Source organism: Akanthomyces muscarius, chromosome 5 (genome assembly GCF_028009165.1).
Source record: "Akanthomyces muscarius strain Ve6 chromosome 5, whole genome shotgun sequence".
Lineage (NCBI taxonomy): Eukaryota > Fungi > Ascomycota > Sordariomycetes > Hypocreales > Cordycipitaceae > Akanthomyces > Akanthomyces muscarius.
The window spans coordinates 1,099,994-1,122,667 of NC_079245.1; the positions used below are offsets into that span (position 1 = coordinate 1,099,994).

At 54.5% G+C, this 22,674-nt stretch overlaps 8 protein-coding genes across 9 annotated transcripts; 4 read left to right on the forward strand and 4 right to left on the reverse strand.

The window, feature by feature from the left end:
• Positions 1-30: 30 nt before the first annotated feature.
• LMH87_009639 (uncharacterized protein) lies at positions 31-1,982 on the reverse strand (the record flags this gene model as incomplete). Its single annotated transcript, XM_056196668.1, has 9 exons — positions 31-54; positions 114-306; positions 360-749; positions 810-1,021; positions 1,074-1,235; positions 1,284-1,336; positions 1,390-1,411; positions 1,462-1,712; positions 1,808-1,982. 9 exons carry the CDS (start codon positions 1,980-1,982, stop codon positions 31-33), a joined length of 1,482 nt encoding a protein of 493 aa, XP_056053793.1.
• A 784-nt stretch (positions 1,983-2,766) lies between these two features.
• LMH87_009640 (uncharacterized protein) lies at positions 2,767-3,810 on the forward strand (the record flags this gene model as incomplete). The annotated part of the gene is made up of 2 exons (XM_056196669.1): positions 2,767-3,566; positions 3,630-3,810. 2 exons carry the CDS (start codon positions 2,767-2,769, stop codon positions 3,808-3,810), a joined length of 981 nt encoding a protein of 326 aa, XP_056053794.1.
• Positions 3,811-4,002: 192 nt separating this feature from the next.
• On the reverse strand, positions 4,003-5,199 carry LMH87_009641 (uncharacterized protein; the record flags this gene model as incomplete). Its single annotated transcript, XM_056196670.1, has 3 exons — positions 4,003-4,043; positions 4,099-4,789; positions 4,861-5,199. The coding sequence occupies 3 exons, from the start codon at positions 5,197-5,199 to the stop codon at positions 4,003-4,005; spliced, it is 1,071 nt and encodes a 356-aa protein (XP_056053795.1).
• Positions 5,200-7,436: 2,237 nt separating this feature from the next.
• On the reverse strand, positions 7,437-8,791 carry LMH87_009642 (uncharacterized protein; the record flags this gene model as incomplete). The annotated part of the gene is made up of 3 exons (XM_056196671.1): positions 7,437-7,970; positions 8,034-8,189; positions 8,246-8,791. 3 exons carry the CDS (start codon positions 8,789-8,791, stop codon positions 7,437-7,439), a joined length of 1,236 nt encoding a protein of 411 aa, XP_056053796.1.
• A 790-nt stretch (positions 8,792-9,581) lies between these two features.
• On the forward strand, positions 9,582-9,913 carry LMH87_009643 (uncharacterized protein; the record flags this gene model as incomplete). 2 transcript variants are annotated; one of them, XM_056196673.1, is made up of 2 exons in its annotated part: positions 9,582-9,608; positions 9,686-9,913. In XM_056196673.1, the coding sequence occupies 2 exons, from the start codon at positions 9,582-9,584 to the stop codon at positions 9,911-9,913; spliced, it is 255 nt and encodes an 84-aa protein (XP_056053797.1). The 2 variants fall into 2 exon arrangements, with proteins under 2 accessions (XP_056053797.1, XP_056053798.1); XM_056196674.1 differs by lacking the exon at positions 9,582-9,608 and adding an exon at positions 9,621-9,632.
• A 1,537-nt stretch (positions 9,914-11,450) lies between these two features.
• On the forward strand, positions 11,451-14,257 carry LMH87_009644 (uncharacterized protein; the record flags this gene model as incomplete). The annotated part of the gene is made up of 3 exons (XM_056196675.1): positions 11,451-12,195; positions 12,356-13,303; positions 13,422-14,257. The coding sequence occupies 3 exons, from the start codon at positions 11,451-11,453 to the stop codon at positions 14,255-14,257; spliced, it is 2,529 nt and encodes an 842-aa protein (XP_056053799.1).
• Positions 14,258-14,936: 679 nt separating this feature from the next.
• LMH87_009645 (uncharacterized protein) lies at positions 14,937-18,555 on the reverse strand (the record flags this gene model as incomplete). The annotated part of the gene is made up of 2 exons (XM_056196676.1): positions 14,937-16,690; positions 16,743-18,555. The coding sequence occupies 2 exons, from the start codon at positions 18,553-18,555 to the stop codon at positions 14,937-14,939; spliced, it is 3,567 nt and encodes a 1,188-aa protein (XP_056053800.1).
• A 2,390-nt stretch (positions 18,556-20,945) lies between these two features.
• On the forward strand, positions 20,946-22,489 carry LMH87_009646 (uncharacterized protein; the record flags this gene model as incomplete). The annotated part of the gene is made up of 3 exons (XM_056196677.1): positions 20,946-21,398; positions 21,479-22,224; positions 22,378-22,489. 3 exons carry the CDS (start codon positions 20,946-20,948, stop codon positions 22,487-22,489), a joined length of 1,311 nt encoding a protein of 436 aa, XP_056053801.1.
• Between the last annotated feature and the right edge of the window lie 185 nt (positions 22,490-22,674).

Below are 22,674 nucleotides of genomic sequence, written 5' to 3' on the forward strand. Positions count from 1 at the left end.
ACCAAGGGCAACCTTTTGATGCTGTCTCCTTTACAGACCAGGTGGAGGAGGAACCTGTCGTTTGGTTAGTCGAGGCTTCAAAAGATCAAAGCTTGCTACAGATGTCTACTAACAGCACTGTAGCCACCGGAAGCGCCAGGCGGCGGTGGAGGGGCAGAATCCGAAGGAGGAGGCGGCGGAGGCGCCGAGTCACTTGGGGGTGGCGGGGGTGATGCCGACGCACCAGGAGCCTGTCCTGGCGATTGAGCAGCGCCGGCTTGGCCTTGTTGATACTGAGCGTAGTACTGCTGGTATATGGCGACGTAGCTGGGCTTGTTAGCAAGGGAACGGCCATGTTCAAGGCTAGGTGAGAGCCTTACTTGGCGTAGCCGCCGTACGCGGCGTATGGATCTTGACCGTTAGCAGCCGCCTGAGCGTAGTATTGCGCATACTGCGCGTTATAGTCAGCATTGGCCGGGCTATCCGAGCCGGCAGCGGCGGTTCTAGAGCCGCTATCCGAGCCTTGTCTGCCATAGCTCGAGTACGAGTCACCACCGCCGCCGCCACGGCCGCTGTAGTGGTCGCCGCCGCGGTCATTGTAGCCGCCTCGTCGGTCGCCGCCGTAGCCACGGTCGCCGCCGCCGTAGCCGCCGCGGTCGCCGTGTTGGCGTGGCGGACGGCTCCTGAACTCTTCGTACTGCTCACGGACGTTTTCGATCAAGTCTTGGCAGAGTTCTTTGGCCTTTTCTACCATGGCCAAATCAGGGCCGCTGTTGAAGAAGACATGTTAGTGACCCGTGGCATTAGGATTGCCGGTGAAGGTGACGTACGCAACGTGGAGAAACATTTCATCGTCACTCTCCTGGTTAGTGTCTCGTTCAATGTATCCTGAACCGCGACCTTTGATCTGAACACGGCATCCTGTTTCTTGCTGGATGTGTTTAACATAAGAGCCGCCCGCACCCACTATTTGGGCTCGAAGGTTGAAGCCGGGGACCGGCTCCAGACCAACGGGAATGCTCTCTTCGGGCCATTTATTGCGCTGCGATAAGTTAGCACAATGTGAGAATGTTCGGGGCAGCCAGTTCCCTTACTCGACCAGTTTCCTCGGCCTCCGGTTCCCTGTCGCGGCGCTTGAATCGGCGCTCATCGACAAGCTGGGGAAGCTCCTGCTCAATCAGCTCATTGACCTTGGCAACGGCAGCTTCTAGAACTTCTTTTGTTCTGGCGGTAATGTGAAGGTAGAGAGGAGGTTCCTATAGAGTTAGCTCTGGCATGTGTTAGGTGGCCTCGCGAGTCCTTACAGCAGCAGTAGCCATACTCTTGTTAGGATAGTATTTGCCCCGAACGGTAAGATCTAGACAATGTTAGTGGACAAGAAGGAATTTACAGGCTGTGCAAAGCCATTACCAGCTCCGGTATCTTTTTGAATCTGAAAGGCATGTTAGCATCGTGCCGTACGACCCAGTGACATCCACCTACCGATTGCTGCGTCTGAGCCTTCATGAGCATGTAGCGGTTTCGCAAGTCGTTGACCTCGATGTCCTGTATGTAGTCGCCGTCCGACACATACATCTCGCCGGGCGCACCAGGCGCGCCTTTGCCTGCTTCGGGAGCCGTCGAGCTGGCCTCGGGGGTGCCATTGTGCACGGCGCCTTGGATGGGCGGAACGTCGACGTGTTGGATGCCCTTGCGGGCCTGGAGCTGCGCGTTGATTTTCGCGGCGGCCGCAGCTGTAGAAGCACAAGTCAGTACGGATGGACGAGCATATGTGGTGCTACCGTTCCATGAAACAGCAACATTCGTGGAACCTGGGTCTGCGACGTACCAGCGGCTGCGGCTGGGTCGGCGGCGCTCTCGCTGTTGCCTAGCGGACTGCGCTCTCTCGTCTCTGAGGTTCGGTTCGGAGGGGAGCGCGAGCGGCGGTCGAATCGCGAAGCTCTCTTGGGCTCCGGCTCCTTCTGATCAAAGCGCGAACGCTTGCGCGGCTCTGCGTCGGCCATGGCGGCGATGTTGGTCTCGAAGATTGGGTCGCGTGAAGAGAAGAAGTGTCTATAGGCCAAGAAAACGAAAAGTCACCGTAAATGCGACAATGAACAGGATAAGAAAAAAAATCGCAGCACACGTTGCAGCACAAAAAGACTTGTTCTAACTGTGGTGGGAAGCAAGAGCAAAGCCGTTGTAGATTCAACTTTTTTATTGATTGGCTTGACGGTGATGCACAGCGTCGGTGACGGAGCCGGAATAAACTTTGCTTCCGGGATCTGCAGCTGAAGCTGTGTGGGGGGCCGCACGCGCCAGGCCCGGAGCTGCTGGAGCTTGCATCTGCCCCAGACCGACCCTGGCGCTGCGGTTTCGGAGCAGTCTAGATTGCTGTGCAGCTGCATTTATTCTTTGTTTGGCGAGCGTCATGTGAAGCGAGGCTCACTTCTAAATTTTAAATCAGCCATTGCCACCAGAAGAACACGCAGCTTCAATTGGAAAAACTTGACGTATTATATTCCAACCTCTGTCCGGCGTGGGGTCAGCTAAAAGTCCTATTCCATCTGCCATTACAGCGCCTGTGAGCCAACGACCCTCCCGGCCCGATAGGCGCTCCGCTAACCCTCCGATAGCCCTCCGCCAGCCATTTTTCCTGGGGCAAGCCTTTGACTCAGGACCTTGATCTTTTCTCGCTCGTCTCCAATTCGCAGAGCCAACATCCACCCTTTGTTCTCGCATTTCCCGCGTCCTCATTTCCTTTTCCTCACCCCCCATCATTCGACTTGGGAATAAAAAAAAGGAACAATGGCTGCCCTGCGTTCCTTTGGAGCGCCCCTCCGATGGGCCGCCTCCGCGCGCACCACCACCCTCCCAGCCGCGGCCGCCGCTGTCCGCTACAGCTCGTCGAGCACCTCGTCGACCTCTGCCATTGCCTACAAGGCGCTGCGTCGCCGCTCGGCGCCGCTGCCGCTGACCGAGGCGCCGCCCGCGTGGTCCGCGCAGGCGGCCGTGTCCAACATTCTTTACGAGACGCCCACGCCGAGCATGGCGCCGCCCAAGCGGCACATCCTCAACTGCCTGGTGCAGAACGAGCCGGGCGTGCTGTCGCGGCTGTCGGGCATCCTGGCCGCGCGCGGCTTCAACATTGACTCGCTCGTCGTCTGCAACACCGAGGTCGAGGACCTGTCGCGCATGACCATTGTCCTCACCGGCCAGGACGGCGTCGTCGAGCAGGCCCGCCGCCAGCTCGAGGACCTCGTCCCCGTCTGGGCCGTCCTCGACTACTCGAGCGCCGCCCTCGTCCAGCGCGAGCTGCTCCTCGCCAAGATCAACATCCTCGGCCCCGAGTACTTTGAGGAGCTGCTCGCCCACCACCGCGAAATCACCACCGGCGACCCCGACGCCGCCGCCGCCGACCCCGAGCTCAACCACGAGAACCAGCAGACCCTCGAGGAGAGCGCCGCCCGCGACTTCCACCCCAGCAAGCTCGCCGCCTCCGAGGCCCTCCGCCACAAGCACGAGCATCTCAAAACCATTACCTACTTTACCCACCAGTTTGGCGGCAAAGTGCTCGACATTAGCACTGTCAGCTGCATCGTTGAAGTGTAAGTTGTCTCATGTCCTGATTGGCTCGATCGTTTTCAATGTGCTGACAAGATGGCCAACAGTTCTGCCAAGCCCTCCAGGATCGACTCTTTCCTCAAGCTCGTCGCACCGTTCGGTATCCTCGAGTCTGCCCGTACTGGCCTCATGGCCCTGCCCAGATCCCCTCTCAAGGGCCCCCATGAGGAGCAGCTGACTCTCGACGCTGACGAGATTGTTGATGCCAGCCAGCTTCCTCCCGGTTAAACGAGACGGCACGGGAGATGCATAAAAGTGGCATGCAGAGTCAAGTGGATCATGGCGTAACCGGTTGGATTTGATAGCTTTTTTGTTACCACTACTGGTCTTTATCTAGATCTTGTTTAAAATGCAAATTTTGACATATTGATGACCTTTTTCCAATTTTGCTATGTACCTAAAGCTCAATCACTACACTACTTAGAACTTGCCTTTGTTCACAACGAAGCCTTCCAGCGCGGCTAAATTGGCTGTTAGTAAGATGAGACGAGACATGCTACGTAGACAATCACTCACCAATGGCAGCCCATAGGCGATTCTCGGCTTCGGGGAATACCAGGGACCTTGCGCTGTAGAACACTTCGTCGGCAACCTCTTCGGCATGTCGTGGCAGGCAGTGCATAAACTTCCAGCCATCCTTTGCGCCACCACGCTTGGCCAGTTCATTCGTAATTTGATAGCCCGCGAAAGCGTCGAGACGCTTCTTCTTCTCGCTCTCCTGGCCCATGGAGATCCACGTATCCGTCACCAATACGTCGGCATCCTTGATAGCCTCTTCCGGCACACTCGTCTCCGTCAACTTGCCGGGTGAGGACACGCCCTGCGCAGCTGCGTTGATGACGGCCTTCATGGAGTCGGGAATGCCGTAGCCTTGAGGCGAGGCGACGGCAATGTCGACGCCCATCTTGACGCAGCCAATGGCCAGGTCGAAGAGCACATTGTTCGAGTCACCAACCCAGGCGACCTTGCGGCCCTCGAGGCCAAGGCTGCCGCCAGATGTGGCGCTCGACGAGGGAAAAGCCTCGTGTAGCGTCAGAAAATCGGCAATCGTCTGCAGGGGATGGAAGTCTTCGGACAAGGCGTTGATGACAGGCACGCTCGAATCCCTCGCCAGTCCCGCGACGTCGGAGTGCGGGCCGACACGAGCGACCATGCATGAAGTCATTGAGGAGATGACTTTTGACGTGTCGTATAGTGACTCGTTTACCTACAACATGTCATGTTAACAACGGCCTACTTGGCCTTCAAATGGCGGAGGAGACGCTGCCGATTACATACGCCCAGTTGAATGTCGTCCTTGCCCAGAAACATGGGATGGCCGCCCAGTAACGTGACGGCGGCCTCCGTCGAGACGCGCGTGCGGGTGCTGCGCTTGCTAAACATCATGGCGACCGTCTGGCCCGCCATGCCGTCGCGGAGGGTAGCGGGTGCCTGGCCCGACTTGACCTGGGTCTTGCGCGCGGCGCCATTGCGGACGAGGTTGGCAAACTCCGTCGGCGAGAGGTCGGCAATGGACATGAGATGTCGGGGCGCAGCTGTCGAGGACGAGTACGGACGCTGCTGCAGGCGGTGTGCGGCGCCGCGGGCAGCGCTGCGGAGAGCAGGAGAGGCGCTCATGGTTGGGCCGCGTGCGTCGAAGCAAGGGTAGGGAGAGATTGGGCGCGAGGCTGGTGAGATTGATGGATGGGAGCGAATTGACGCAAATGCGTTTGAATTGGTCGAAAGAGTGAGAACGCCGAGAATTCAATGGCTGGCGATGACAAGAGCTGGTGTGAGGAGTCAACGATAAAAAGTCATGTATGTCTTGAGATTCTGACTGTTGCGTCGCCGGCGATCGGACAAGTAGTGGAGCCCAGCCACGGGCGCTAGTTAGAGCTGCGTCGCCTGATTGCTGCATATATTGAGCTGCGGCAGATGTGAAGGCTGCAGAAAACGCAATCGATACATGAGAACAAGGCAATAAATTAACAACTCTCAGTAAATCATATCAAAAAATGAGCTCGAGGAACTTTGAGCATAGAACAGCTCCTGGGTTTTAGATCCTACTTGACTCGACGAGCCAGGACTCGGCCGGTGACTATACTTTGCTGCTAACTTGATAATAAAAATAACAAAAATAGTAAAATAGCGGCTGATCCTAGTAATGTATGAATATGAGTTCAAGGAAAACTAATTCGATCAGTTGTTCCCCTCGATCAGAAGATGATAGAGCGCACTACGAGGTTATCAGTCCCCCCACTAAGACAGGCGGCACCTTTGGCCAATTCAATGTGAAAGGCCACCATTATTTATTGGCTGCTTATTGTCCATGGTATGCATTCGCAACCTTGAGATGGAGCTGCCTTGTTGGAGGGCATTTCTCAGACGTGTTTGCTTGTGCAGCTGGCAAGGGTTCAGCTAATGGACAAGCACTGAAAGGATAGGGCTGCTTGGGGCTTTCTTTTTTTTTCTTTTTATATTTCTGTTTAAAAAAAAAACTAATAAGTGCAGCGGTGCAGTAATAAATCGGGATAATATTCAAGTCAGTCTAACCATGCTCAATGATCGACTTCAAACACAGATGGAGTGCGGCGAAAGGACCATAGATGATGGCCAGCTCAAGAGAGAGCTGGCATAGATGGCCGGATAGAAACGGGACACAAAGAGACATCCAAAAGCCGCCTCATAGCGGCAGCGAGATTTGGTCAATATTCATATTAGCGTTGAACTGCCAAATTATCGGAGCTGCCAATACTTAAGACATTGGACGATTGCCGCGCATTTCTTTTTGGAGGGGGGGGGGGGGGGGGGGGTGGGTGGGATCTCCCCTTCACACATACGCATTCTGGTTCTCCGATGTCCAAGCTTCTAAACGTCAGGTTGGTAAATTGGGTGAGCAACTACCAGCAAAGACCGGCTGCTGTATGCTCTTTTGTAATTATTATCTGTTTGGTTAGCCTTTGCTTCTACCTACAATGCAAATCCAACATCTCGGGCTTCACCCACAGCTTGCCAACCTAATACACTGTTAGAGACTCCCTTCATTTTCTCTGATTTTAGCAGTCAAGAGAGGTTTGCCTTCATGATCTATATCGATAAACTCTCAGCAGCTGCTTCCGTGCCACACAATATCCTGCCCGCGTAGGGCGGTACCGCGGCTCATTTCTGCCAGTCTAGCGATACGAGAATCGTCGTGCGGGCCGGCAAGGGTGGCAGTAACAACTCGCAGTAGATAAAACGGCTTTGCAGAATTGGAAAACTTAAATATTGACAGGTTGCAAAATCCAGACGTCGTTGCATTTGCTGTTCGGCGGAAAGCCTGTGGTCTGAGCAGCCAGGCTGAACATTTCAGGTAGCACACCAAACCCGCCAAGGTAACCGAATGCTGCGCTGTCAATCTGCCTACGTGAATTCCGCATGACCATCACAGTGTCGTCATTTCTCACACCTCTGAAACTGCAGCGATCGTAGAGTAGATTCGCCACTAGCAAGTCCCGGGCGATCGGAAGCGCCGGAACTGGCGGCGACGCCACAAGAGGGAATCAGTGCTTGGCGCGCCATAGGGCTGACTACTGCCGAAAGAACCGAGATAATTGACATGCTAGTATGCCCTATTCTTGGCTATGATGAGATGTGTTTTGTATTTGACGGCACAAGACCAAACTGCTGCACTTTGCGCAAGCTTCATGCTCGGGTACTTGGATCGTCAGAAACACCACCGTTCAAAATCAATATCCAGACCGGAAAATAGTCTCTTAATCTTGGCGGGTTACTGGGTGCAAGACTGATGTTTACCAGCAGAAACAGAATCTGGTATTAAAACGCCCCAATGCTGAATAAATCGCTAATATGCAAAATGTGATGTGTATAGTATACTACACGCGACTTTCCGAAACGGACACTGGCCGGTAGCCCCTCCGCCGTCGCGCGCACCTCCTCCGGAACAGCTTCACGCCGAGGTAGACGCCAATGGCGCAGCCCACGACACCGCTAACAATGGACACGATCCAGTGTTTGCGCCCGAGAACGAAGATGTCGACAGGCCACGTCTCGGCCGTGCCGCCGCGGTGGCTGCTGAAGATGGACCACTCGGGGGCGCCGCGCCACTGCGGCATGGACAGCCGGGTGAGCCAGCCGGCGGTCCTGCCGTAGCGAAACAGCGTCTGCTGGCAATTGTCCCAGTGCCAGCGGTCCCAGGCGGCCGTGAGGAACCAGCGGCCGGTGCCGTAGAGGACGGTCAGCGACGGGAGCAGGTACCAGTGCGAGTGGCGCGGGATGGTCTCGGTGACGTGCACCCAGAACGGGTGGTTGGGCGCGGCGCCGAGGATCTTGTCGGCGAGGGTGCCGCGGCGGTGGTCGGAAATGAAGACGGGGTATGGCCGTAGGCTTTCGAGACTGTTGACGCAGCCCTATGAGAAGCGCGTGTTAATGAAGTGTCCAGCAAATCGTGAGCAAGCGGACTGATGCCTTACAAAATCGAGGTCAATGTATATGCCGCCGTAATGTCGTAATATAAAGTATCGAACCGTTTGTTCTCGTTGGATGGGGTATCTGAAGGATTCGTACGCCTTTATGAACCAGGGAAATTCGTTTCGTATAAAGTCTCGCGACATGTCTTCCGTCCAGAACTATAGCGCCTTGGCGTTAGCGATGACCGTTATTCTTTGCAGCCGCATTTGCGCACCTTGTACTCCCAGTCGGGATTCTTGTCCCGGCATGACTGACGCTGCGTCTCCCATTCCGGGAGTAGTTCTGATTCGTTGCCATGCTGCCTCCAGTTGTGCAGGACCTGGTGAATTATGCGCGGCACGTTCTTGGGCTGCTGCTTCTGGACCCTGAACCGTGCCAGCGCTTGGTCTTGGTTCAGAGGATAGCCCGAATGGGGCACAAAAAGGCGGAGGAAACGACCAATGCTTTCGTACGAGTTGTAAATTACCGCAACTGCGACTGTGAAAAGAACAATGATGTAGAGAAATCGTCGTCGGCGGTTCATCGTGGGTTGGGACGCGGGTAGTGGCTGTGGATAGCCCAAGATGCTGCGACAGCGAGTCGTCGCTATAACCGACGCTGGTGCTGGCTTAAACCAAAAATGCAATGGGAAATGACTGGAGAAGCATGCAGTGTAGATGCGCGGACTTGGCCGAAGAAGGAGTGAATGAAGAGCACAATCTACGTGGAAGAATGGCAAAAAGTTTCTCAGCATGGGGGCGGCAATATGAAAAGGCCCCATGCAGGGGTCATGTCAGTCCTCGGGGGCACATGGCCAGTTCTTCGTGGCATGTTTGATCTCAGCCTCATCGAGGTATCATCCTGGGCCGCTGCAGGGCTTCGCGCGAGTCGGGCGCAGTCTCCAAAAGGGGACAGGGCCACGCAATCCGTGTGGTGGATGGTGGATCGTCAAGAGAGCAAACAAAGTAATGTAACTAACTTACTGGTAGAGCGAGATGACGAGAGCCCCCAAATCCGAGCGCCGGGCTGTACGAGCTGCAGCCTGATCCTGCAAGTAATCTGAGCGCTAAGCGTAATTCAGCTCCTATGCCCACGTTCAGCCTGACTACGAAGGGACAATTCGGCTGCGCGGCACCTTTCCAGGCTGATTGTCTTGCGTCCTCACTGGGCTGGAAAACGCCACTCGTCGGATCTCATTCGCTGGTCGTTTCCCGGCGCGGCCTAGCATCGCTCCTCCGTGACAAAAGTACCCATCTCCCGGTGGGCAGTTTGGGCAGGTGGTGAGATGTTCTGACGAGGGAAAAAAAGGGACCAAGGAGGAGGAGGAGGAGGAGGAGGAGGAGGACGGGACCCCCAACAATGAGCCCTATCAGCCGCGCTAACGACGTCGCAATGAGGGTCCGTAAAGAGGGCCTGGAACCTGGTGTGCCTGGCAAGGAAGACGCCCACCTTTGCCCACCAATATTGACTTCTGGAGATGAAGTGACAAGTCCTCATGCGGTGACGATGAGGGTTCTTGCTGGCCGCTCTGGCACGGTGGGAGTTGGGCCACACGAGCGGCAACCTGCCAGATGTCTCTGCTCATCGCTCTTCTGCTGGTCAGTAATCAAATGGGCAGAAAAGTACTCCGTAACTAGTAAATGATAGGGAGCAGAGTGGGCTAACGTTACCACAGGCTGATGGAGACGTAAAACGGGCTGCGGATGGGGTTGAAATTGGGTCTAGTCAGGGCTGGCTGGCTGTGTCAACGATCTGCGCTGCAATGGGGACGAACGCGCAGGCCGAGCCCCCTTTGTGGACAGAGTCGACCGAGGAAAGCGAAAGTGGCAACGGCAAAGCAAAGGCAGGCTGGGCGGTGCAGAAGGAGGCTCAGACAGAGGGCGGCGAGACAGGTGGCCAATAGGCGCCACGGGGAAGAAGTCGAGTCGCCCGATGACGGTTGCACTCGGAACCGTTGCCGATTGTAGCTACCACTGATGGCTTGACGGCGCTGTTGCACGACCCACTGGATCGGTGCTCAGTGTAAGTTATTGGCAGGCACACGCGCGCAACTTCCTTTGACTCGAGCTGTCACGTTGCCAGTCTGTGCAAGTTCTTCATCGGCTACCGGTATGGCTCAGATTAGTACGTGGACCATAATCTAGAAAACTGTACTATACAACTACGAATACTTTTAACAACACTCGATAATCCACGGGAAATATTCCGAGTCGACTGAGACGGGGGGTGCTTGTGTAAAGTGCCAAAACTGTGTACAGTTGAATGAACCACTCGCTCAGCAGACCAGCCAAAAGAAAATCCACCAATTTCTTTTTAAAAAAAGACTAAAGATGAAGAAATGAGAAGAAAAAAACAGCTTCTGGTAAATGATGGGCCCATTCAAAACGGTCTTCATTATTTTCTAGCCATGACCTGCGTAGCTGTAATGTAGCTGCTGGAATGACATCCTGGTTCGATTGGAACATGGAACATAGTAAGAGACAGGTAGCTAAGCAGTATCAAGCATTATATCACTATATACAGCAGTCACCGTGACATTCAGCGGTGGGTGGGAGCACTCAGTAATCCTGTTGCGCCTGTGGCAGCAGATTCAGCTTCACACGCTCTCGTTGGCTGAGAACCACAAAGCCTCCCCTGTGCCTGCACCGTATTACCCCTCGCCCTGCGGTGATGGAGGCAACGCCCTAGGTTAACTACAAAACAACCACATGTCACAGCTCTCTCATACGTATCGTGATCTATTCCAATAAATTCTCTTATTTTATTTTGCCACTCTTGCTGTCTTTGTCTTATGCCGTCTTCTCTCCAGGCTGTGCTCTAGCAGCAGTTTATGAAGTAAGGCTACAGATAGGAGGTCAACTACGAGAAGAAACTCAATCTCTTGAATTCAAGACGAGCAGTTTTACACAATATTGACAGTATTGAGTGGCCTGCAAGCGTCTGGTGGTTTGAGCTGGTACCTGCAGCGCATGTGAGACACACGCACTAGTCTCCGGTCTGGGTTCCTACTTTGTCCCTTGCGATTTTTTTGCGCAATAAGGACAAAAAAACATCTTCTTGGCTACTGCCTCCTCATCATTGACTTCTCCTTATTTCTGCTCGTCTTGACATCCATCTCTGCTTAGAGACAGTCCTGTCTGCTGAGCGACAGCCCTGAGGGGTACGTACCGCAACCGTCACAAGGGCGCCCCACTTCCACTTGATCATCGCATGTGCCCGGATTCATCGGTCGCGACCTCGGACTGGGCTTATCTTCAGCATCATCATTGACCACTGGCATAGTTGATGCGCATCGCCTCCAAGCAGCGGCAAACCCGTCTCCCCAAACGCAGAAAATAGAAGTTCGAAGCTCGTGCCGCCAGGCAGCTTTTGATCGCTCCCAGCGAAATTAGCCCATCGCGTCATCGTTTGCCGCTTACGCACACATCACCACCGCCACCATGGCTCCCAAGAAAACAGCCAAAGGCCGTCAAGAGGAGCGGGCGGCCGAGTCCGAACCTCTCCTCGCTGCCGACTCCAACGCCGCCGACACTTCATACGGCTCGCAAACGGTGACTAGTGATGCCTCCAGTGATGCCTCCAGCGATGCTCCTTCGTCACAAGCGCCTGCCAAGCCAAAGAGCAAACGACGATGGCCATCTCTGGTTGCCATGGTGCTTCTCGGAGCTGTCGTCATCACTGTCATCGTCCTCGGTTTCATCGTCCCGCCCGCCGTACAAACATACATCGAGAAGTCCGTCGTCCTAGAACCCACCAGCCTCGCGCTCGACTCTCTGAGCTTCACTGGCATCAAGGCACGCGTTCAGGGCAACTTCCGCATGGACGCCTCGCGCGTCGAGGATGCTACGGCGCGCAGGATTGGACGGATTGCCATGAGTATTATGAGAACTGTTGGCGCCGAACAGACACACATCAAGCTTTACGTGCCAGGTTACGGCGACGCCATGGTTGGCTCGGCCATGGTGCCGCCCCTGAACCTGAACCTTGTGGATGGTCAGAACACATTCATCGACGTCGTCGCCGACATGAAGCTCGGCGACAACGCCAGCATCAGGAAGATTGTCAACGATTGGCTCACTGGCAAGATTAGCGAGCTGGAAGTCAGGTCTGCGACCGCCCTGCAACTCAAGTCAGGAATTATTCCACTTGGAACTCACGACATCGTGGAAACCATGGTCTTAGAAGGTCAATCTCTCTACAACACCTTTTCCTCCCTGTATTTTGGCGAAAAGTCCATTAGCTAGTTAACCTGTTGCTGCGTATCTACATGTATCCCATCTCTTTGAATTATTCATCTCTTCGCATGCCTCTGCCATATTCGCTCTGTTTGCTGACTGTTTTGCAGCCAAAGATGCTCCTTCAATCCCCGAATACAGCATAGAGAACCTCAACTTTCACCAGGTTCCTCTGGGCCATGGAAATGGTCAAGGCATTGGCGCAAATGTTTCAGTCACCGTGCAAAATGAGTACCCCGTGTCTTTGACTGTGCCCAGCGTTGGGTTCGAGGTGCTCATCTCTGGATGTACGCCCGACGATTCCAAGATTGCCGTTGGCACTGGCATGTCCAGCATCATTGAAGTAAAGCCAAAAACTGATATTGTCGCCGAGGCTTCTGGTTTGATCAGCAAGTTACCACAGAAGCTGACGCAGGCATGTCCCGTTTCCGAACTGTCTCCACTCGATGAATTCATCAAGCACTATCTCGGGGGTGAAGATGCTCAAATCTTTGTACGGGGCAAGCAGCCCAGTGATTCCGAACTTCCTGAGTGGCTGGGCGAGATATTGGAAAGTGTCACTGTCCCCGTTGACTTTCCCGGAAGCTCATTTGATAACCTGCTGCGCAACTTCTCTCTGACCAATGTCGACTTTTCACTCCCGAGTCCGTTTGAGCCAGAGGGCAAGCCTCGCGTATCTGGCACCGTTGTGGCCGTCGCAGCTTTACCCGAGGGCGTTAATGTGGACCTGAATGTTGAGAACATCAAGTCGCAGGGCAATTTGTTTTACAAGGACAAGAAGTTTGGCGAGCTCAATCTGCGCAAGTGGCAAAAGGCCGCATCTCAGAAGCTCGATTCTGACACCAAAGAGACCTTGATTGAAATTACATCTCATGTCAAAAACGCGCCGATCGACATTACCGATAATGACGTCTTTTCTTCTCTCGCAAGCGAATACCTTTTTGGCTCCGACGACATCATCGTCGATGCCCGCGCCAAGCTGGATGTCAAGGTCAACACCGTCCTCGGCCCCCTAGTCATCAAAGATATCCCTGCCGAGGGCAAGGTTCCCGTCAATGGTCCGTCTTCCAACTGGTAACCCGCTTTGCCGTTCCTTTGTCCCTCTCTTGTTACATACCATGGGATTTGGGCTGCGACGCTTCCCAGGCTGCGGAACGGACACTGACGGCAAAGCAGGGCTTCCTGGGGACCTGATCAGCAACGTCAAGCCACACATTGGAAATATCTGGATCCGCAACACGACCTCGACTGCTGTTAGACTGGAATGCGCGGTCAACTTTACAAACCCCACGCCGTACAAAGCATTTGTGCCCTATATTAATGTACATATTGTGTCTGGTGGCAACATCTTAGGAGATGTCACCCTTCAGGATTTGTTAGTTGGCCAAGGCAATGTCACCGACATCACTGTCAGCGCGTCATGGGATCCAGCAGGCTTCGGCGGCGACGCAAGTCGTGCGGCTGGGCGCAAGCTCATCTCCGACTACCTCTCTGGCAAGAATACCAGCGTGACGATTCGCTCCCATCGCGGCACGTTGCCCAGCCTGCCCGACATCGGCGAGGCTCTTTCCGGGATCAACTTTACACTTCCCACACCTCGGCTCGAGCTTCCCGGCGATGAAAACAAGCACGACAATGCCTCCCTGCCCGGTTTCATCCGCGATGCCGTTTTTCACCTGCTCACCTCATCTGCGAGCTTTGTCCTCGCCTCCCCGCTACGCCAAAACACGGTCCACATTGAGCACATCAACGCCACGGCCTTTTACAACCACACTGAGCCCATTGCACGCATTGAGCACGACCAGGCGTTTGACGTGCCGCCAGGCATGTCTGAGACGCCCAGGCTCGGTGTGCAATGGTCAAGCGACAGTGTGGGTTACGATCGACTACGAGAGGCCCTCGGCGGCGAGATGCGGCTGGATGCGTTGGCGCAGGTCACCGTGCGACTGGGAAACTGGATCGAGACGCTGCAGTATGAAGGCCGTGGCATTGGCGCCAAGGTGCGACTGTGAATGGCATTATATACGACGCCCTTTTTCGTTTTTCATCTTTTCCTTTTGATCTCTTTGCAAGCGAATTTTACACGGTCTGGATAGCGTTTGTTTTTTGTTAGAATTGTTTTGGTCAAGAACAGAACACTTGAAGAACTATTTTGAGTCGATTTCTTTTTCGACCTTTGTGTCCCGCTGCAGATATCTTGAGTATACGATACTAGAATACATACATGCACATTTCCCATCACAATCGTCATGGAAACCTCCTTAGAAAGCTTCAAAAAAAGGGAACCCAAGCTGTCGAGGTGAAGGCAATAAAAGTAGTAGCATTAGGAAAATGTCCGTCTCGAGAGAAGGTAGGAAGACGAAAGAAGGAAGCATTTCCAATGGCGAAGCAATGTATGTATATATGCATGAAAATTTGTAGAAGAAAAAAGTGAATGTCCAAGAAAGAAGAAAGAAAATAAACCCTCATCTGCCGTGGAAGAAAATACAGCAACAACTATTACCAAGAATTAGAAGAAAGAAAAAAAAAACGCCTTCGCTTTGTGTTTGAATCCAAACCCCATGTGACAAGCTTTTGAATAACCCATTGGACGCTAACTTGCGCAAGAAAAGAAACGGCACATCTAAGCTATTGGAAAAAAATGTGAAATCCATTGATTCCTGAACCTTTTCTGACAGCAAAGAGTGTATATTATTCCTTTGACAATAAGACCCCATTCGTCTTCTTCTTGTCAATCTCGTCGCCCCCGGTCGTCGGCGGCGTCGGCGGCGGCGAGACCTGCCCTCCCTGCGGCGAGCTCGGGCTCTGCTCCAGCCCCGGCGTGGGCTGCTGGACGTCCTCCTCCTCAATCGTCGAGATTTTCGTCAGGACCTTTTTCAGCGCCGGTCTGCGGATGGGCTTGCTGAGAAACTCATTCATGCCCGAGGCCATGCACTCCTGGACGTTGCTCTCCTCGGAAAAGGCCGTGAGGGCGACAATGGGCGCGACGTAGCCCATCTTGCGGATGAGGCGCGTCGACTCGAGGCCGTTTACGTTGGGCATCTGCACGTCCATAAAGATGACGTCAAACGGCCGCTGCTGCGGCTGCAGACCGCCGGCCATGCTCGCCTTGACCAGCTCGTACGCCTCCTGCCCATCCTTGGCCACCGTCACGTCGTACACGTCCTCCAGTTTGAGCATCCGGCTGACGACCTCGATGTTGGTTGAGTTGTCGTCGGCGACGAGCACCCTGAGCTTACTGCTGCCACTGCCGCCGCCGCTGCCGCCGCCGAGCGCGCCGCGCGGGTGGCTGTAGCCTTTGGCCGTGTCGAGGTGCGGAGACTGGTTCGTGGTGAAGAAGGGCGCGCTGAGGCCGACGAGGCGCGGCTTATCCTCGAGGAGGTGGTGGTTGGCATTGGTGCCGGCACCGCCGCTGCCGCTGTTATGCTTCTGGTCGCCGGAGCCGGTGTTTGATGTGCCGTTGCTGACCGTCGTGACGGACGTACGATGCGTGTCCTCTGCGACAGAACCCAAACTATTGGCGCGGGATCGGATGCTCGAAGATGCCGTACTCGGGGTGCGGTCCTTGACGAACTCGAGCGGTATCTGCATCGTAAAGACGGATCCCTGTTCCGGCGCGCTCTTGACACCAATGGTACCACCCATGAGCTTGACAAGCTGGGCGCAGATGCTGAGGCCCAAGCCTGTGCCGCCGAATTTCTTGTTCAGGCCAGAATCGCCCTGTACAAAGGGTTCGAAGATCTTGGTTTGCATGTGCTCGGGAATACCGTGTCCGGAGTCCTCCACTTCGAACTCAAAGACATACGCTTTATATTTGGGCGGTGGTGGTGACGTGGACCTATCGCGCAGAGAAATGTGCGGAGCTGCCTTGGGCTCCATGGGATTGATCTCGAGTGCAGTGCCGTCCTTGATGGCCGTCGCTGTCGCCGAGTTGCCGGAGTGAATGGAGCTCGAGTTACCACGCGTACGATGGCGCCGAGCTTGCGCGCCAGAAGGAGATCGAGACAGGGATGAGTTTCGACTCAACTCGTCACCGCTGGCCTGCTCCGCCTCACCCAGGCAGCGTATTCGAAGCGCCACTTTGCCACCCACCGGGGTAAATTTGACGCTGTTGCCGACCAAGTTGATAATGACTTGCAGTATGCGATGGGAATCACCTATGAGATATGCATCCTTAAGCCGTCCCATTCCAGGTGGTCCCAAAGCTGGCAACCGCTCGCCTATACTGCGACGCTGCGCCTCTGGTGTGCCGTACAGACTGTTAAACGACAGGTACTCAACTGAGAGCTGAATCCGGTTTTCTCTCGACTGTTTGTCAAAGATGGACTCAATCTGGGACTTGATGTCGCCGAGGCGGAATTCTCGTCGTTCGAGACTGACTTGGTGGCTGATTTGATTCTTGGAAAAGCTAAGCAAGTCTTCGAGGAGATGTAGTAAAAGATCGCCTGTCATGCATTAGTTGTTGAACTTTTTGAGTGTGTGAGACACTATACGTACCTGACTTGTACACTGTCTTCAGAGATTGCCTGATTCTGCTAAGATCATCATCTTCCATGCAGACGGCGCATATGCCCATAATGCCGTTCAGAGGTGTCTTGAGCTCATGAGAAATGTTGGCGATAAAGAGCGTCTTGCTCTCGTTGGCAGCCTCGGCAGCCTTTTTACTAATTTCCAACTCGCGCGTGCGCTCAGCCACTTTTTCGTCTAAAAGCGTGTACTGTTTCAACAGTTCCTCGGTCATGCTGTTATATGTTTGTGTAAGCTCTGTGAGTTCGTCTGTCACAAAGTGCTTTCCCTGGTCAACGCGCCCAGGGATTTTAAAGATTCGTCGGTGGGCATCGATCTCAGCTAGGGTCATTGCCTTTTTCTTTTTTCTGAATCTACGTCGTAAAGGAGCCAGGCAGCCACTTTTGCCAGAGGCAGTGGTGCGCGTGGCGCCGGAACTTGGCCCGTCGCCATCGCTGACGTCCTCCCAATCCTCGTATCCCGGAGGGCAAATGGACTTTTCCGTGGCCTCTTTGAGGCGCCGGATGGGTCTGACACCGAAATGAGCGCACGGGATGACAAGGAGGAGAATGAGGCCCGCGGTGCCAAATGCGCAGGCAAGAAGAATCGTGCGGAGTTTGGAAATGGGCTGGTATGCCTCGGATCTCGCCTTTTCAACCACCACTGCCCAGCTGACAAGGCTTGACTGCGGGCGAGCTATGCCCACGGCCACAGGAACGCCTTGCTCGTTTTTCGTTGACAAGTTGGCGGTGGCGTTGTTGAGCTGTGTGCCATTGTTGTAGTATACATTGAGAACGGCCTCGTATTGATCGAGCTCGAACTCGGTGCCGGAGTTGCCGCTATGGTAGTCTCGGTTTCCATGTCGGTCGCCTTGGCCGTCTGGCGTAATGGGTGGCAGCACAAAGTGGGCTTTGACGTTGCCGAGAGCATTCTTTTCGGGGGATTGGGTGCCGTTGGACGGCGTGGTGCGGCCAAGAAATTTGTTGGATGGGTACGCGGGACCGACAATCAGGACCATGCCCGACTTATCTAAACCTTCGCGAGAAGTCTGGACCTCGAGGAGAGACTCGGCGGAGACTACAAGTGTCATGAAGCCAATAACGTATCCCGCGTTTTGGTTGGATCGGACGGGAATTGTCAGAGACATGAGGGCGTATGTCTCATTGACGATGAGAGGTCCAAGAAGCAAGCCGCCACGGTCGCTGATCCTAGTGTCGGGAAAAGCATATGCTATGTAACCTTCAGTGGAAAGTTCGGCAGGGTTGGGTTTGCCGGTGGCTTCGTAAGTGATGTTGGGATACAGCGAGGGGGGATACCCCCATTGTGTGTCGCTGAGATTTGCGCGTTGGCCGTCTGGTGTGAGGTATGGAAGAGCAATGTTGACGTCTTGGTTGCCTATGCCTGCGGCGGTGACGTTGAGAAGGCCTTTGTCGGCAGCGCCGGTGATGTTTCGAGAGTAGAGGCGGGCTTGGAGCAGGCCGGAGACTTGACTGTTAGTCATGGCGCCGGTGATGTCTTTGCGGGCCGAGTCGAAGGGGTTGGAGGCGTTGCCATTGTAAAAGTCGACGAATGCTTCCTGGAGGAGGATGCGGCTGGCGACGGACTGGCAGATGATGAGGAGCAGGTTGATCTCGGAGCTGATTCGGGTGGCCTTGAGCGACGCGGTGAGGGCCAGGCTGGAGGTCTCGACGCCGACGACAAAGTTGTTGACAAAGTTCCAGGTAGGGACGGAGACGACAACCAAGCAAACAATGACAGCGACGATGACGAGGGCCGCCAGCTGCTCCCGAATCGCGACCCTCATGGTGGGCAAACAGCAGCAGGGTACGAGGGCCAAGCTTTGGCCACGGGGTGCATTATTGTGCGTCTAGACTTGGATGTATTTCGTCACGTCAATCATTCTTGGGTCGGCAGGAATAGGAGATGGTGTGACCTCGGGCGACGGGTTGGGAGCAAACGGGCTGACGAATGGGCCGTTGATGTTGTGATGACGAGGCGGGATCAAGATGCAACGGCAATTCGAGCGGCGGCGCCCCTTGGGGCCTCGAAGTGTAATGTCGTCGGTGGGAATATTTCACTGTCGTGGGAGAGCAGGAGTAGTATCCAAGTCTACAGAGATCGGCGTCGGCGGTGTCGGGAGCGTTGTCGATCAACAGGAATGCAATCCAAGCAGGTGCGCCGCAGCCAAGGGACCACGAGGCTAGTATCGCGAATGTCCAACTCGGGGGCAGAAAAAAGATGACGAGACAGGGACCCAGCAGGGGCTGAATTAAAAATGCAGCGGCCCTACGTTGCGTAGCGAGTAGTCGCACAGAAGACAGCGCGTGATGTTGCGCAGCGCAAAAGGGCTGGTCGGCAGGGCGAGCGGGATGGCTGATGGGCGTCGTGTATCTGCCTTCCGCACACCGGGCTGACCGTCCCTTACAAATTAAATTTACGAGGCAAAGAACTGTCTTGGCAATGGCTCGACTTTTTAGTGGATTCGGGGCTCAAAAGGCCGCTGTAGATGGGGCAGACAACGCTAATTTTAAAGGTGCAGCCTTAGAAAACGGGTGCAGGCAGCTGAATACATCTATCAATCGGTACGTCGCACGTCTTCTACAGAGCTACCTAGTGTTCAAGTATCCTAGGTATTTGGAAGTCTTGGGCTATTTTACCGTTTCCAGAGATTGGCCTCACTTTGCAGATCCTCGGGCTCGAATTGCTGTATGAATATCAAGATGCCTACTCAGTACCTACAGCGCAACCCCGAAATTTACAATGGATAGCGCGGCGGGCTACAGGGACCTCTGGCGGGGCTACGCTGGAACGCATCCGCAGCCGTCTGGTCCCCAAAGAAAGCTTAACATTGGACTAATCCGCCGACGCATGGAAAAACGGACTGTACCGGTACGCCCAAAATAGCTACTTGGGTACCAAACAATAACTACCTAATGAATTCCGTCGCTGGAATACATGGCTGCGCATACCTCTGTCATCAGGCTTGCTCTATTGCTCTCTCCCGACAACATCAAGAGCCCAAAGCTTGTGCTCCCAGCTCTTGTCACGCTCTCCGCCCAACCACGCCTCGCTAGTCTGCCGTACAACGCCGACATGTCATTTATTGACTTGTTTATGGCGGCGCCCACCTCACTAAGACATTATGCTGCCAAGTCTGAGGCTAGCCAGCCGTCTATGCGCAGCCACTACTGGTACCGTAAAATGGCTGGCTCAGCAACATTATACTATCCTATCGCATAGTCAGCATCCGCGTGGCCATCTCAGCTCGTGCGTTTAGATCGCGATCGTCTGAAAAATCAAAGGTCTACAAGCATTGCATTCAGCCCGCATTGAAAATCGCCGATAGGTCAGCCGATCGCGGGATTTGACAGGCACACTAAGCCCACACCACAACTTCTGTTGCGCCTACGTCATACGAGCCTGGCGTATTCCTTGTGCTCAACGTGTTGCAACACAAGAGCTAGAGTTTCATTAGATTATATGACCATGTGCATTTTGTTGCCGAAACACTAGGCAGTGGACATCCGCTCGCACTCGAGTCCCCGTGTAGGCCCTCACTTTGCACGATATCCAGTGTAGGGTACCCAAGTCCTATGTCGAGGCTGCCATCAAACTTGGAGACTAGTGCGTTTATTTACAATGCTATGAAAACATGTGCTATATGCTCGTAAAACACGCTAATGTGTTCATGTCCTTCATATGCATGCCTGCCGGGAGCAATCTTGAAAAGAAGTTTGAAGTGGCAGCTCAGGAGGTGCTGCTGGTTCCACATGCCATCACGACACCCGGCGGCGTCTGGAAATCAGACGTGCATCAGGCGAAAAATCACAGCATGAGGAACCAACAGAAAATATCACCAAAATTATCTGCAGGCAATCTCCATAAAGTACAAACTAGATATTGCAAATATGTGATATGACTGCTTCCTTGTAATGCCGTCTTGTGGCTGCTTGCGCACCATGACTTGGGCGAAAAGCCAGGCCCCAGTGGCGCAAACAGAGCTCTACCTAAACCCGTGCAAATATAGTTTTTTTTTTTTTTTTTTTTTTAACAAACAACCAAGGTATGACTGCGATGCTCGGGAATCCAATGCGAAACTGGCCAATACCATTATCATCGAGTAATTACGGCATTTGAAGGACCACCGCGGCTCTACATTCAGACTGCAAGGGTCAATCGGTCTGCTACCCAACGATGAGCTCGCGCAGTAGCGAGTTTCGCTCGCTCGCGCCGTTTTCCCACCGTCGCGACGCCAGCTTGACGCTGCAGCATGCCCAAGGGCCTTTTTCTTTCCTCAATCCCACGCGAGGGCACTTCGCACACGCGCCAGTCGCATCACCACCCCAAGACGAGGGTGCCGACGCAGCCGAGGCCCCTGTCGCGAAAGACCAGACGGCCTCGACGTCGCCCATCAAGCACCAGCCCAGCATCGACGGGGTTCACTTCCTATGGCGGTCGCGCGACAATCGCAAGGGTCGACATCCGCTGCGTGTGCAGCAGGGTAGCGCCGCGGCGCCTCGACGGTCGTCGCACCCCAACGAGGTACTGAGGGGCGTTCTCCGAACCTTGACGCATTTTCCGGTGTGGGATATTTCCTGGCTGGTTGCGTTCATCTTTACCTGGGGCAGTGTAGTCTGGGTGATTAATGTGAGTCTCTCTCTTTGTACAAATCGCAAAAAAAAAACATACCAAAAAGAAGCGTTGGCTAAGAAAGCATGGGGACAAAGGGATTCTTTGCGTGGCTGCCGCTCGTGCGGCCCTCTACCGAGTTCAACGGCGAGGCGGACTATGGCGGCGGCATCACCGCCTTCATCGGCGCCATTCTATTCTTTGAACTCGGCTCACTGCTGCTCATCCTCGAGGCCATCAACACCAATGACACGGGCTGCTTCGGCTGGGCCGTCGAGACGCTCGTCGACCAAGACGCCAAGCACCAGCACAACAACCCGTCGCCATCAGCAGCCGTACAGTACGTTGTAGACGAGCGCGGCTGCAACCACCATCACCAAAACAAGCACAATCTCGTTGGAAGCCCACAGCAGCAGCAGAAGAATCATGAGACGACGACTCAAAGGCGCTGGATGTGGCGCCCGTCGTGGCATGAGCTGACGCACCACTACATCTACGAGCTGGGCTTCCTCGCCGGCGCCGCGCAGCTCTTTGGCGCTACCGTCTTTGGCGTAGCCGGCATCACCGCGCTGCCGGGCATCATGGGCCACCTCACGCCGCAGTGGCGCCTCAATGCCGCCTACTGGATCCCGCAGGTCGTTGGCGGGAGCGGCTTCGTCGTCAGCGGCCTGCTGTACATGCTCGAGACGCAGGAGCGCTGGTGGAAGCCCGCGCCGCGGCTGCTGGGCTGGCACATCGCTCTTTGGAACCTGGTGGGCGCGTTTGGCTTCACGCTGTGCGGCGCGCTGGGCATGGCGTATGGCAACTCGGGCGCGCAGTACCAGGCCTCCCTGGCGACATTCTGGTACGTTTCTAACCAATCTCTCCTTCACAAAAGCTCTCTCATTATTGTGTCTTTGCACCTCATCTTCTTTGTTTCATCTTCTTTGTTTCATCTTGTTCTTTCTCAAGAATACTCGCATAAACTAATTGTTCTTTTTTCTTTTTGGAATGGTAGGGGTTCTTGGGCTTTTTTGATCGGTAGCTACCTGCAGCTCTATGAGAGCCTGAGCAAGCACCCCGTCGAAGAAGTCAAGACAAAAAAGGCGGACAAGGAAGCGTTGTCCTGAATGTCAGCTGCACAGCAAAAAGAAACTCTTACACATGGAAGACCAATTATAAAGAAAAAGATCAACGACAGCCTCAATGGCTGCCACTACACACAAAGCCGCACCGTACCACAACTGTTATCGGCAGTGCAACAAAGAGCCATCTCAAAGCGATTTGCACCCCCCGCAGACCGAGGCTTTCAGCC